The sequence below is a fragment of the Triturus cristatus genome, chromosome 10 (assembly GCF_964204655.1).
Source record: "Triturus cristatus chromosome 10, aTriCri1.1, whole genome shotgun sequence".
Taxonomy (NCBI): Eukaryota; Metazoa; Chordata; class Amphibia; order Caudata; family Salamandridae; genus Triturus; species Triturus cristatus.
The window spans coordinates 509,763,986-509,779,338 of record NC_140593.1 but is presented as its reverse complement, the minus strand read 5'-3'; the positions used below and the strand labels follow the sequence as shown (position 1 = coordinate 509,779,338).

The following is a 15,353-nucleotide window of genomic DNA, read 5'->3' as shown; positions in this document are numbered from 1 at the left end:
TACACTTTCAGTCCTTTGGCTTATGTAACATTTCCTATACACTGATTTACACACGTATGATTGATTGTCTCTGTGTAATGTGTGTGTGATGCAAAGTGCTTGGACACCCTACACTGGTATGAGTGGCGCTATATATAATGCATCTGATAGAGTGTGGTTATGGTGACTTGGTCACTGTTAAAGGGTGCTAGTGAGAGAATCCGTGGTGGAGGTGGTTATTGGGGGGGGGGCGCCAACAAACATTGTCGCACGGGGCGCCACCAGCACTAAAGCCAGCCCTGTCTTATATGTTCTAAACTATTTACTATGCTAATGTGCGTAAATGTTTCCACGTAAATAAAGCAAACATTATTTATATTTCAGTCAACTGCGCTGAACGTAGGGGGAGTGCTTTATGGGAAGGAGTATTCTACAAACAGCAGTATCTGATTTTGACGATGACAGAATGTGTGTGTGTGTATATGTGTGTATATATATATCTATCAAACTCGCTAGCGATGTACTCGTTCACTTCCTCGTGGCAAAAACAAGAGCACAAACTCCTCTTCGATTGTGCAATTTTCTTTATTGTTCAGTTAACAATCCCAATATATATACTTATCTAATAAGAAAACAAACTTGGACTAAAGCAAATGTTGAGGCAAAGTCTGTTTAAATGGAATTAATGCTTACTGCCGATAAAAGACCTCTGATTTGTCATCTGTAATGCTTCATCTCGGTCTTGGAGGGAGCTGTCATAGTCCTTTTTCTATGTTTATCACAGCTGTCAAATAGTCCTACGTTTATGTCGGTGGTTACTGCAAATCGTAGTCCTACTTCTATGTCTATGACCTGTCCCCGTTTTTTGTTTTGAGAATCTGGTCACCCTACCTTTGGGCCAAGTTTGTGCTATATAAAACTTCCCAAAAAAATGTAAATACTAAAGCAATGAAAGTTTACAAATGGTAAGACATTCAAAGTCTTTACCGTATTGCTAAAACAATTGGCAAAGCCCGTTGATCTCAAAGACATACTCTAGTCCTACTTGCTTTGTAAATGCTTTGTTTCCACTCAATACTTTTGAGGGACTGTTATACCTTTACACTCCGTGGTAACATAGAGGAAGTCGAATCAACCTTCTGCGTAGAACAGCCTGTTTTTGGAATACGCCCATAATGACCAGGAAGGACATAATATATCTTATGAAACGTTCTAAAAATATACCGATGCGGTGGGCAATATATAGGTGTAATTCACATTTTATCATTAACCTGATATACGTTAAACAGAAAAGTAAACATTCCAAAATGGCGGCATCGTTAACAGGCTAGTAGCATCATTTTAAAGATGGAAACGCTACCAGTATTGGACGTCAACAAGACGGTGCTTCCTGTTGGCGATTTAACATGGCGGCGCCCACTGGAGGCATGGGATGGAAACATTTCCCCCAGTGATAAGACTTCTTTGTAGGTCCGTGGACAATATGAAGAGGAAAACGCCGGCTGGTGGGCGGAACAGCGAGAAGCTGAAGAAATTGAAGTTGTCAGTGGAGGAATTTGTGCAGAAAGCACCGCAGCAGCCTTGCTCAGATAGTGGGTCCGGCAGCATTTTGAGCCGAGCTTCCAATTGGAAGGGCAGGAAAGAACGAAGGAAAGAGAAACGCCGCCTTAAAAAGTGCAAAAGGAAGGAACACTATGAGGGCAAAAAATTTAACATTGAGAGCAGCGTGGGAGGACGAGGAACTCGACTTGGGAAGGAAGTCGGTAAAGATACACTCAAGGTGACAGGTGCAGGGGAAAACGCCCAGTTGGGAAAGGGCGCATGCAAACTTACCCACCTTGAGAAGCGCTCAGTCCCTTCCAGCATCCTCCGGATTGGTAATCAAAAGCAACAGAAATCAAAACCCAAAGCCCTGAAACCTAAACCCCAGGCCAAGGGGAAGAACAGCACAGAGGAGTCCAGGAAACTCGCCCTGTTGGAAGCAAATGAGCAGGAAGATAAAGAGATACGCCGTCTGGAAAAGAGCTTGAGGTTGAACAAAAGGAAGAACAAGAGCTCTCTGCCTCAGGCTTTCGCTCAGGATGGGTTGGACTATATATTAGGGGCCCTGGAGCCCGGGGCCACAGCTTCGGGGCTATATGAAAGCGACGAGGAGGCCGACACCGCTGAAACGTTGCAGGAGCTCTCAGAGAAAACACCTTCGGAGTCTAGCAGTGACTGCTTGGACGAGAAGGAAGGAGACCTCGTAGAGAGTGCAGACGAAGAGTCTGAAGAAGGGAGTGGAGAAGAAGAGCTGGGCGATGATCAGGACGAGAAGCCAGAGGAAAGTCAAGATCTCGCTGAGAATTCAGATAGTGATGCCGAAGTAGCAGAACAGTCAGACTTAGCTGCAAACGAGGAGGTAATTTTGCTGTATTTCATGCCATTGACTCCTTGAATTTGTTTTAAAAGTAACCCTTAAACATGCAGTATAGATTACTTTCGTAGGATTGTGTACCGTGTTGTAATTGGGAAAATCTACAGTGGGAACACTTAAATCTGAGTCTAAGGACTGGAATCGGAGAGGGGGCAGGGACACGAGTTTTGGAATCTGACCATTAGCGTATACATTACTTTTTTATATTTATTTAACTCTGCCACAAAGAAATTGGCATCAACGGCAAATGTGATAGTAAATCTTCTTTGGCTTACTTAGTTGTCACAAGCACGCTGCATTTTAAAACTACAGACCGGGTTAAGGCATCTACTGCAGAGATGTTTGTGTACCCAGCAAGTTATAAGAGTGATATGATAACCTGTTTAAAGTGCAATTCCAGGAGAGAGCGGTGTGCAGTTGTCGCAGCTTTGACAATCATAAAATCGAATAGAAGGTTAATGTGCCTTCAAAGCATAGCATGATGCAGGAAGGTATCTTAATGTTGCATTTGTATAGCGCTTACTACCCCTCCCACCGAAGCGCTTACCCACAAGGCTAGCAAGCTACACTGTGTCACAGATTTATATTTTATCCAGATAGCTCAGTTACTGCCTCTGTTGCAGAAATCCTGTACTGACACCAGCTGAAATGCTTTTAATATAGCTTATTGAGTTATGAATTAGCATCAAGGAGCTATGTACAAACGTGTTGGGCCTCAGAAATTATTTTAATTGATCCAGTTTATCTTATCTCAGAATAACATCAGCTACCGCACCAAAGCTTTTAGGTCCTCCGATGGATTTTGTTAGGTGCTGAAAGGGACCAGAATACTTGGGAATGAACAATTATCATATGAGGACCTGGAATAAGATAATGGTTAGTATTTAATAAGTCAAAGTAAGTTCCCAAGTAATTTCCACCACCCAATTAGTTGTTCCTTGATCAGCTTAATTTAGCCCCAGCAAATAATGAAGCAGCACCAGCAGAATATTTTTATCTCAAATTGTTATTTTTTTCTAATTTCAAATAATTAGCATACAATCTAGTTTTAAATTGAACAGATTTAATAAGCGTTTAACAAGCTTTGTAAAATCCAGTTATGAAGGGAGCAATCTTCCTCAGGTGAGGGAGGATTTATCCGAAGAAAGTAAATATTATAGGAAAATCAATTGTCTCTCAGTTCAAACCCTATTAATGACAGTTCAGTAAATTTCCGAATGACCAGTTCCTTAACAGGATTGTCTGCCCCTGTCCGTACTGCCGCATCAATGCCTCAGCAGTTTCTCGGGAACCTTCCAGCTGGAAAGATACCACTATGCAAGCATACCAGCCGGCAGCAAACGCAGTATTTCATCACAGTTCACGTTGTATCTGGAAGTCCAAATCGCCAGTCTCTGGACTGCAAGATGGGCAGAGCGGAGATGGACAAGATAGGGACCGCCCCTGTTCATAGTTTAGGCAATTATACTCCATCGATTTCTGGTTTACACCCCTTGACATCACCAAATTTGTTGCACCACTCTGTCCCATTGGTCAGTTTCAGTAGACTCTGTCCCATTGGTCAGTTTCAGTAGGATGAGATGATGTAATCGGTAAAAGTATACAAATCCAGAAAAATGAAGTAATCCATTACTTGGAACCACTGTACTTTAGTCATATGATTTGTTGTGACATTTAGGAAATAGGCAAATTGATGTTCTCATCCGTTGTCTGTCCTTTCCCAAACATGTGTTCTAGAAGTAACAATAACAATTTTGTTGCAAGTCTAGTCAAGTATGCTACAAATGTGAAAATAATCATTGAGTGTTAGTGCACAAGGTGAAACTTCACGAAAGGTTCCCATAGGCTTCAGACTATTAAGTTCATACTAGGAAAGAAAAGCAAGTTTTGAGTTCTTCATGCTTGTGTACGATGATTTTGTGCTAAAATATTAAGCTTACATTATGGAAACAGTGTATTAGTTCTTCAATTAGGTAGATTAATGATTGTAATTATATAATATAAGTATAAGGTACCCCTAACATTTCTTTTTCAATACTTCATTATTATTTCGCATATCATTTGCAAGTCTCTTTGCACGTTTATAGATGAATAGATAATTCAGTATTTGGAAAGCACATTTAAAATAGACGTTTACATAGCACAAATTATAACATTTCTTATATACCATCTGTTTCTCTCATCAATGTCAGTGCTCCCATTACACATTCTTGTGCTGTTACGAACACATAAACTATTTTATTTCCTATATAGAAATTTCTAAGTTATCGGTTGTTTACGTTCATCTATGCATAAAGAAAACATATGTCAATATATTTGTTAAATTTTATAGTAGCTTGTTGGCGGTTAAGTGAAACCAGAAACCTACGTCTAACATTCTGCATGCTTTTATCATGCAGTATCTAAATCAGGCTTCATTTGTTTGTTTTCTTTAAACTTGATAACCTATCACACATTTGTCATTATCGTAAAATAATGTCACAAATCATTTTTCAGGGTGAATTTGTAGAGATAGATGAAAGATAATGTCTATGCTCTAGCAATTCCCCCTTTGATGGCGAATCGAGCCATCACACTCTTTTTCTGATGGCACATTTGTAAGGCGGATGTCTTCATTAGTTTTAGCCTAATTTGTTCCAAGGCTTTTAATTCATCTAAGTATTCACATTGTCTATCATCTAGTTCCATTTCGGGTTTCCTTCTCTTTATTCCCCTACTTTCTTCCTCAAATTTTGTACGTTTGTAATATCTGAAAATCATTATTATTATTAGTACGCCAATAGCAATAGTTAGTATAGGTGTTTAATATTTTTCCCACTAAACTACATCCCAATGTCGCAAACCATTTTCCCACAGAGGTAAATCCTTTGCTTTTAGATTCCCATACACCATCAGCTTTCCATTCAGTCAGATCTTTTCCCAGATTAGTAATATTGCTGATATAACCCCACAAATCTTTACTTTTCTCAGGCATACAGGGGTGTGGAATTTAATAAAATATCTACTTGTCCATGGGGCAGGTTGCTTTATAAATCTCCTTGTCCTGTAACAAAATCCACTCGTCCCTTTTGTGCTATGTAATGCGGCGACAAATTACGGAAGCAGTCTCATTATATCAGAGTTCTGATATAGCCTCTCTAATTATGCCAGGGCTCGTACCATAGTAGGGTTGAATACTAGCAATTCCCTTATGTTACTATGTTTCTGCAGGTCTACATACGGGGGCTGAAGGTAGTGGTAAGCAATAGTTCAAGGGTTGGAATGCCCTTTTGAGTCTGTGCAAACCTACTAACTTGCGTGTTTTAAGGGTTTGCACCAACTCTTTTCTAATCTTTTTCCATACTGAAAAAGGTTGGAAATTTACTCCTGACAGGGGCAGACGTAAAAATGTTTCCAGGGTTGGGGAAAAAAAGTGGTTGGAGGAAAAGTGAACTTAAAACATTCAGATTTTTACACGAGCAAATCTACACATGCACATTTGCTCATGCTAAGATGGAGTTCACAAATATTTTTCTAGGAGTACTATTTCTTGGCCTACTTCTGTACATTCTTGTGAATTCACGGAAACTGTATATATGCACTTAATGCAAGGATATATACCATGGATGTACTTTTGAGACTTTCTTTAATAATTGGGCCTCTAATTAGGCCTGGCGTCAACCATGACCTTTTGTGCTTAATAAAATTCTTTCTCTCTCTCGGTCTATCAGCTAGCTTCACTGTAAGTGACAGTATTCTGCTCTTTTACAAGGAACATATTGGCACACAAAGTAATTTAGTTCAGTACCCTGAACTGCTGTGTGCTTTTTGAGACCAAAAACTATTTTTGCTTTTGCCAATGCTTGTTAGAATGGTGAGGGCCCAGCAGCTCCCACACCGATAAGGTTTTACAAAAACTATGCCTAAACAAGTCATGCATTGACAAAACCAAAAGGCTGACCACCAATTTTAGACCTACCGGTGTGGAAATTTAGCGTGCAAACTGAACATCATCTGCGCCATCTTGCCTCTCCCCAGCGTCACGCACAACGAATGCACGGCCGCCATTTTAGACACCCCACTCATTGTCAATCGCCAGCGCGGTCCCCTTGGCGCTGCGAGCATCCCCCGCGCGCTGGCCACCCCCGCTCTCTCATACAGGCCATAAACCCTCTCCTTCTGCGCGACCCTGCTACGGAACCACTTCCGACCGACAAACCCATACATGGTCATGCCTCTCCTTTGATAACCCCCTTCCTCTGCGCCCCATTGACCGAACTGGTCCCAGGCCATCACCTAGCCCTGCGGATGCAGTTTATTGCCCCTACTGTAAAGGAAACACCCCACATCAAAGGGATTACAGTAGAATCAAAGCCCCTACCCCCTGAGACCCGGCCAGTTGCACACACCCCCGGGAATTAGCGGAATTCCCTGCTGCGCGATAGCCATCTCCCACTGCGGGTAGGGTGGGAACTTCTACTGTATCTATGTGTGGGATCGGATCTGAACCGGGGCTTCAGGGGATATTTCCCCGCACATCAAGGGAATCACAAGAATGTACTATGTGTAATAAAGCAATAAACCAGTGTATAAGAGACCAGGTCTCAGAGATGCAGTTAGAGCACCTCGTGACGATACCTTGCTGTCTGATCTGATGTGTTCTGCTCCGACGGAATAAAACCTTGTTTCCTGCCTTCCAGTCTCCGGCGCCTGCCTCTTTTATTGGTAAATTATCGAGTGGTATGAGAGGCGATTATCGCCGGGCAAAATACTTGGAAGATATCGACTGAAACTGCCGCTACCATTTAACAATTGGCGTCCCAAACGTGGGGCCCATCAGCGACACGTGGATCCAGTGGGAGAGGTCCCGACGACAGAGTGAACGACTGCAACGATCGGGAGAGCTCCTGCCCAATAGACCCTCGTCTGGCAGCCGATCATCCGAACTTCACTGGTTCCGAGCAGACCTCTCTCGAGTGATCTACGGTCCTGACTGGGAACCATCAGGAGTGCCGCGGCAAATACGGAGAATAGAGGACGATCGGGCGCTGGAGGCGGAAGACGAGAAACTGTCCATGCGGTCCGGGTAAGGTCGTGAAACACGACAAAAGTGCGAAATAATTGATTGATTGATTGAATACTAGTATTGCTCATTGATTGTGCTCATTGATTGTTCTCTTTTGAGATATTCGCTGTCTACAAACGGGGAGGAGTAGAAATACTCTCTCTCTCTCCCTTTGCAGATAGTGAAGGGTAGGTAACGCAGACTTTTGTCCCCGTTGAAACCCGTCGTGCCTATCTTTATCTCCCCATTGATTGATTGTCCGAACATTGATTGTTTTGAAGAATAGTGCTTTTTGAGATATTCTCTGTTTGCAAATAACGTAGAATAGGAATATTCTGTCTAGTCTTTGCAAATAGTGAAGGGTAGGTAACGCAGACTTTTGTCCCCATTGAAACCCGTCGTGCCTATCTTTATCTCCCCATTGATTGATTGATTGATTGTCCGAACACTAGTTGTTCGATATTGGTTCTTTGGAGGTATTCTCTGCTTACAAATAACGAGGAATAGAGATATTCTGTCTAGTCTTTGCAAGCAGTGAAAAGATAGGTAGTGCTGACTTTTGTCCCCGTTGAAACCCGTCATGCCTATCTTCTCCCCACTGATTGGTAGTTGGTTCTGCCCGGACCGCTTATTAGAGGTGAACCACCCGGCTCCACTGGAAGGCACCCCTAATAAGGACATGTTCACTAAATATGGACTAGTCGCCGTGGCTTATAGCAAGCTGTGGCATAAATATACCAAGAAGGAGCCCGAAAGTCAGTGGCCACTGATGGGATCCTTCGACGATCGCAAGATAGAAGCGCTAGAAGTAGCTCTGCGTAGCAATAAGACGACGCCTACTATGCTTGACAGTATTGGCATGTGGCGTAAAGAAGCGACGCAACGGAAAAAGAGGGAAGAAGTAAAAGCAGAAAAGGAATTACGAAAGGCAGCTCACCTTGCCGCTAAAAAGTTAGAAGAAGACATAAAAGAGAGAAGGGAAACTAAGCTAAGCCAGGAGCCCGAAACCTCAGGCCAGTACGCTGTTAGGTCCCCTTCTTTGCTCTACCCTGTGTTGTCCTCCAGGCAGCAAACGAATGACGAATTACTGTTAGGTCCCCCGACCATTTACATGCCCCCTCCGTATGCACCCTCCCAATCAGTAGTGCAACACCCACAACCCCCGAACACGAACGAAAGCAGTACAGGGGCCTCGGCCCTCACGGCCTCCGCGCCGGCTGAACCTCTTGTACTGAACCTAACGTCGACTACAACGCTAGACGACCATGAGATAGGAAAGAAAGAGTCCACCAGAATGAATCGGTTAACTAAAGATGAACGAGCAGGAATTGACAAGATAGTAGGGACGCTGGTGGAGCGAAAAGAAAGTGAGGAGTATATAACGGACGTGTATAAATCGTATGCCGACAGCCGCAGACGACACTTCGTCGTACGGCTCTGTTATCGCACCCTGAATACATATGAGAATAGGTACCACGATAAAGGTCCCGAAGGCCTAGCGGCCCTATATAGGAAGGTAGACATTGGGGAAGAAAGAGAGGGCGATGTAACGAACCTCTTCACTCGTACACTCGAGGTCTACCGACACCTTAAAGAACATGGACAGACAACCACAACGGAAACCCCCATGGCAACTAAGCCCCAGGGAGGAAGGGCCGAGGCCATGATGCCCATTAAAGAAGCTGCCCCCTACTGGGTCCCCCCACGGGGTCAGGGAACACACGACGACATCAACCACCAAGATGCGAAGGGAAGGGTTGTATATAACTGGGTCTACCAGCCGTGGGACCGGCAAGATATTTTGACCTTTAGAAAGACCCTACCCGACTTGAGAAAGAACCCGACTGCCTTCTACACTGAATTAGGTACAGCCTTAGGCTCAACGATAATGACGTTAGCAGATATCGACTTGTTCTTTGGGCTATGTCTGCCGGCTGATGTGTGGAAACAAATCCGGAAAGTTGACCACGCTGAGCCGTTCGGATATACCTGGGTACAACTCGATACCATAGATAAACAGCGAGAACCAGGACAGAAACCCCCGAAAGCCATCCTAGAGCTCCCAGATAAGATTGTACAAAAGCTGAAGACTCTAATCCCTGAAAGAAAGGTAGACTGGTCGATAGTGACGGCTTGCCGCCAGAAACCCCAGGAAGACGTGTCTGAATACTTCTCCCGATTCGAGACTGTGTTTTCCGACTACAGTGGCCAAGACATGACCACCGCAACCGGACACCACCTCTTTGTCCAGAATTATGTAAAGGGTCTGTCGCCAGAAGTTTCCCAGAAACTACAGACCAGCGAGAGTAGTTGGGCAGCCTCCAAACCCGCAGCAATTCTCCAGATGGCCCAATACTACGAAAACCAGAAAAACGAGAACGATAGGGCGTCGGAGAAAAAGAAAAAGGAATTAAAGGAGAGGGTGATGATAGCTCAGTTGCAAGGGGTGACCATAGGAAGGGAACCCCCGAAAGAGAACTACCAACCAACCGCCCCTAGAAAGCTACCCCCTAGAGACCATACACCTACACCCTACAACGGACGGAGAGACTTAGATGGAAATCAATGTGCGTTCTGTAGAGGGTTCGGACACTGGAAATCCCAGTGCCCGGTCCTTCTGGAATTGAACAAGAATAGGGGCCCCAGAGACGCAGCATATGACCCCAGAAATAGAGAACAGGGACGAGGGCACACGAACAACACCATCAACGACAGGCCAGGCAGACCAAACACCTTTGATCGCCCCCGGCAAAACCAGTGTCAGCAGTCCGACTATGAAAGCACTCATGACTTCGCATAGGACCGCCAGGGGCAAGGGAGGGATCCAGTCGAACTCCGTGTTGACCAGCAAGGTCCTTACGTCACCGCTAAGGTCTTGGGCACAAAATCTCCATTCCTGGTAGATACTGGGGCGACACGTAGTGCGTTATCTAAACGACTGATTCCTAGGGCACCCTTGTCTGGCTCACACGTAACCTCAATAGGCTTTGACGGAACGCCCTCCACTAACCCCTTATCGGCACCAATCCCCTTTGACTTGGAAGATAACACCACTGACACGACCTTTCTGCTCTCCTCCAACACCCCCGATGCTATTATGGGACTCGATTTGCTAAAACATTTTCGAGCCACTATCAGATGCTCCCCAGACGGAGTTCGAGTCATCCTACACGATAACCCAGATCTGTTCAGACCCTGTCACACTCGGCACATGCTCTCTATAACCGATGCTGATATGTCCCTACTCGACACATTACCTTCACATCTATGGGCTAAAACCGACTCAGATGTAGGGCGCATGGTGATTGACCCGGTACACATAACCGTCCGACCGGACGCAGTGCTCCCAAAACTTCCTCAGTATCGGATATCCCCCGAAGGCGAGAAGGCATTGGTGGAAATCATCGAGTCCCTGGTCGAGGCAGGAGTGGTAGAAGAAGTAGTGAGTAATGTTTGCAACAGCCCTATCCTACCCATTGTAAAGAAGCAAGGCGAGGGGGATGAGAAAGCCTACCGTTTCATTGTTGACTTGCGGGAGGTTAACAAAGTAGTCATACCCCAGTACCCCGTAGTCTCAGACATCACCACCATCCTCACCCTGATTCCATCCACCGCCACCATCTTTACTGTTATTGACCTCAAGAACGCATTCTTTTCCATCCCCATCCACCCAGACAGCCGCTACCTGTTCGGCTTCACCTTAAAAGCCCGTTCGTACAGATTCTGTAGGGCACCCCAAGGCTACACTGAGAGTCCCAGTATTTACAGCCAAGCCCTCAAGAGGCAGCTAGATGCAGTCCAACTACCCGATGGAGTGGCATTGATACAGTACGTCGATGACATTCTTTTGGCGGCCGACACCACCCCTCTTGCCGTCACGGCCACCATTCACCTCCTTCGCTTCCTTGCGGAGAACGGTCACAAGGTCTCCAGAAAGAAATTGCAATTCTGCCAGCCCCAAGTAACGTATCTAGGCCACCTACTATCCAAAGATGGGAGGAAACTTACCCCTGACCGAATTCAAACCATCCTAGAAACCCCTGTTCCCAAAACTCAGAAGCAAGTGCGGTCCCTAGTGGGCCTCACCTCCTTTTGTCGTCAGTGGTTGCCAAATTTCAGTCTTATCGTAAAACCTCTGCTTTCCCTGCTGGCCAAAGATACCCCCTTCCCCCTCCCATGGACACCCGAATGCCAATCCTCCTTCAAGGAATTACGAGACGCCCTCTGCTCAGCCCCAGTCCTAGGAACCCCAGACTACACTAAACCTTTCTCCCTGTACACCCACGAAAGGGAGGGATGCGCATTGTCTGTCCTAACCCAGTCCATAGGCCCTAAACAACGCCCTTGTGCCTACTTCTCTGCCACTCTCGACCCCGTAGCCAGAGCCTTGCCCGCCTGCCTTCGAGCAGTAGCCGCCGCTGCTGTCTCTATCCGACAAAGTGAGGGGATCGTGCTCTCGAACCCCCTCACTGTATTGGTGCCCCATGCTGTTGATACCCTCCTGAACCAAACCAAAACTCAACACCTGACTAGCGCACGACTGACTGGGTACGAACTGACTCTGCTTGCACCCCACATCACATTGAAACGATGCACCACTCTGAATCCAGCCACTCTACTACCTCTCCCTGACACTGACCCTAATGCGTCCCCTATACATGACTGTGTGACCCTCACCGACGAACAGACCAAGAGTAGGGTTGACCTCCGGGATACTGCCTTCCCGAACCCTGACGGAGAACTGTGGGTGGATGGCTCGTGTATCAAGCTCCCCGATGGCACCACCTCAGCTGCCTATGCAGTCACCACGGCCCGAACCGTTGTTGAGACAGCCCGCATCACCCAGCGATCCGCACAGGCGGCTGAACTTATTGCCCTCACACGAGCCTGCATCCTGGCAGCAGGGACAACCGCAAACATTTACACAGACAGTCAGTATGCCTTCGGGGTAGTTCACCACTTTGGGCTCTTATGGAAAGAGAGGGGATTCTTGACCTCGCATGGCACACCCATCCTGCATGGAGATCTAGTCTCTGCCCTGACCGAAGCAGTCCTCCTCCCCACACGGCTGGCTGTGATCAAATGCCAGGCACACAAGAAGGTGACAGACATTGTAGGACAGGGAAATGCACTAGCTGACGTTACTGCCCGAACCACAGCCGAGAATAGGTCCACGACCCGCATGTACGTGACCAGGTCACAAACTGAGAATTGGAAGGATGCTAGGGAAACGATTAGGGATATCCAATTAGCCAGCACACCACACGAATTAACTGAATGGGCCCGGGTAGGATTGAAGGACGATGACGGTTGTTGGCGAACTAAAGACTCGAACAAATGGTTGCTACCCGACTCATACTTGATCCCCATGCTGACCATGGCACACTCCCCCGCACACATAGGGTCTGCCCCCATGATCGAACTCATCTCCAAAGTCTGGCACAACGACAGAATACCAGACTCAGCCAAACGACTGGTCCAACAATGCCTAGTATGCCTCCAACACAACCCTGGGAAAGGAACTGCTGTACCCCGGGGAGGGTTTGGGGTCCCCAATCACCCCTTTGAAGTCCTACAAATGGACTACGTCCAGCTAGAAATGTGCCGAGGTTTAAAGTATGTGCTTGTCGTTGTGTGTGCCTTCAGCAAGTGGGTGGAAGCCTACCCAACCCACGACAACACCGCTATGACTACTGCAAAAGTACTACTGAAGGAATTCTTCCCCCGATACGGCCTTTGTCGAATTTTGTGGAGCGACAATGGCCCCCACTTCGTAGCCGAAGTTATCCAACTCATCTTAAAAGGGTTGGGGGTAAAACAGAAGTTCCACGCGGTCTTCCATCCCCAATCTGCAGGCTTGGTTGAGCGACACAATGCCACGTTGAAGCTTAAGATAGCAAAAATAGTCGCCACCACAGGGCTAAGATGGCCAGACGCTCTCCCGCTAGCATTGCTATCAATGCGTTCCACCCCCACCAAACACCACTTAACCCCCTACGAGGTCGTCTTCGGGCGGCCCATGAACCTTTGGACTGCACCAAAACCATCATCCATCCACGACGTCCCGGACGTCCTCATGTCTGACTATTTGTATAACCTAACTAAGACATTGTCTGTTATCCATCAGCAGGTGCTGCACGCCATTCCCGATGTTTCCAGGGGCCCGGGACACGACATCCAACCCGGCGATTTCGTCTTAGTGCGTAACTTCCAACGCACCAAGAGTCTGGAGCCCCGGTGGACGGGTCCCCTGCAAGTCCTGATCACCACCCGAACAGCTCTTCGAGTGGAGGGGAAACGCAATTGGCTGCATGCACACCACTGCAAGAAGGTATCACCGACCCTGAACAGCATCACCGCCCAAGAAGAACTCCTGGACAAAGATCGACCATCCCTGAGCCGCTGCCCAGATACAGAGACACTCGAGTTAGTAAGATATCCTGATCCCACTGTGCCATCCAAAGAAGGGTATAACTTACGACGAAAGGAGAGAACTTCGGCTAAGCAGACCACAAGCTAAGTGAGAATCTCAAAGCGGTAGCCTAGTCACCCCAAAGGCCACCAGGAGAGAAACCAAACAAAGTCTGTGGTTCTGCCCGCTACCGAGTCTCTTGAAGGTGATGGAAGCGCCCAACATGAAGATGATGGAAGCAACCGGACGTCCGAAGATCCACTACAGAAACCCAAAAACTGACCGAATGCACAGCTTAAAGACTATTGCACTTTTCATTACCCTTCTCTTTTGCCTTCTCCTCATGGTCGCCTTCTGGATCATGGAGGAGAGCACACCCGCTCATAAGACATTACTGGCCACCGTTCAACCTACCACCACGAAAGAACATCATCTGATCTCGCTTTCACCCCAACTCCGAGAAAGGCGTAAGGAGTTCTGGAATAACTCCTTTGTGCAGTTGCTCCACCAACACAATCTTGCTACCAACGCCACTAATTGCTGGATCTGTGGACTGCTACCACATGCCACTGGACACTCTATCCCTTTCATCCCTTCACCTTTTTCTGTCCATGGCTCCTGCCTCGCCTGGCTAATCCTCCTGCAAGAAAGCTACAAGGACAATGCCACTTCCGGCAGAACCATATCACACTTCTACCATGGGTTCTGGCTGAACAAAACTGGAAGAACTTCTGCCCTCTTCTGCCCTCTGAGATCGAACACTTCCTTTCACATGGACATCCCTGCCAAAGAACGAGTTGAAATGCAAGTGTTCAACAATCCAGCCAGACCCACCTTCTCTTACCTCCGGAAACGAACGGCCGCCACCCTAACAGTGGCCCTGTCCGTCATCAACGTCACTGGGTCTGTATGCCTCGAAGGCCTGGGGGCACAGCTGGTGGGCCACAGCTCCTGCCTCATCACCCGAACATTGGACTCAGTTGACCCACCCTCCTTTGTTGCCTCCCCGAATATGTACTTCATCTGCGGTACTAAGGCCTATACCTGGCTTCCGAAAGGTTGGGGAGGCACCTGCTACATCGCCTTTGTCCTTCCTCCGACGTATGTGGCTCCAGCAAACCATCACCGACAGAAACGGGCCAAAGACATTGTTCAGGCCGACTCCACCAGAGCACAGTTCATGGACGCAGTCAAAGGCCTTGTTCCTCTCTGGGGTCCAATGGCAAACAGCCGTGCCATCCGCCACTTAACCCAGGCAGTCGAAACGGCAATGAACATTACAGCTGGCGCCCTCGCCAACAACACCGCTGAGCTTCAGGCCGTCCGCCTGGTGGCTCTCCAGAACCGCCTTGTTCTAGACGTGGTTCTAGCAGATCGTGGAGGAGCATGCCGCATCATTGGGTCCAGCTGTTGTACCTACGTACCGGATAACTCACCCTCAGTCTACAAAGCAATTGAACACCTCCACAGACTGTCCGCAGAGGTCCATCAAGAACAAGAAG

The 15,353-nt window shown here is 47.0% G+C and overlaps 1 protein-coding gene across 1 annotated transcript in view; it reads left to right on the top strand.

Moving 5' to 3' along the window:
* Positions 1 to 1,360: 1,360 nt before the first annotated feature.
* NOM1 (nucleolar protein with MIF4G domain 1) overlaps positions 1,361 to 15,353 on the top strand; it is a 294,420-nt gene continuing 280,427 nt past the window's right edge. Inside the window, exon 1 of the mRNA XM_085631969.1 lies at positions 1,361 to 2,380. Coding sequence (XP_085488095.1) covers positions 1,412 to 2,380 — 969 coding nt within the window. The 5' untranslated portion in view covers positions 1,361 to 1,411. The remainder of the gene's footprint in view (positions 2,381 to 15,353) is intronic.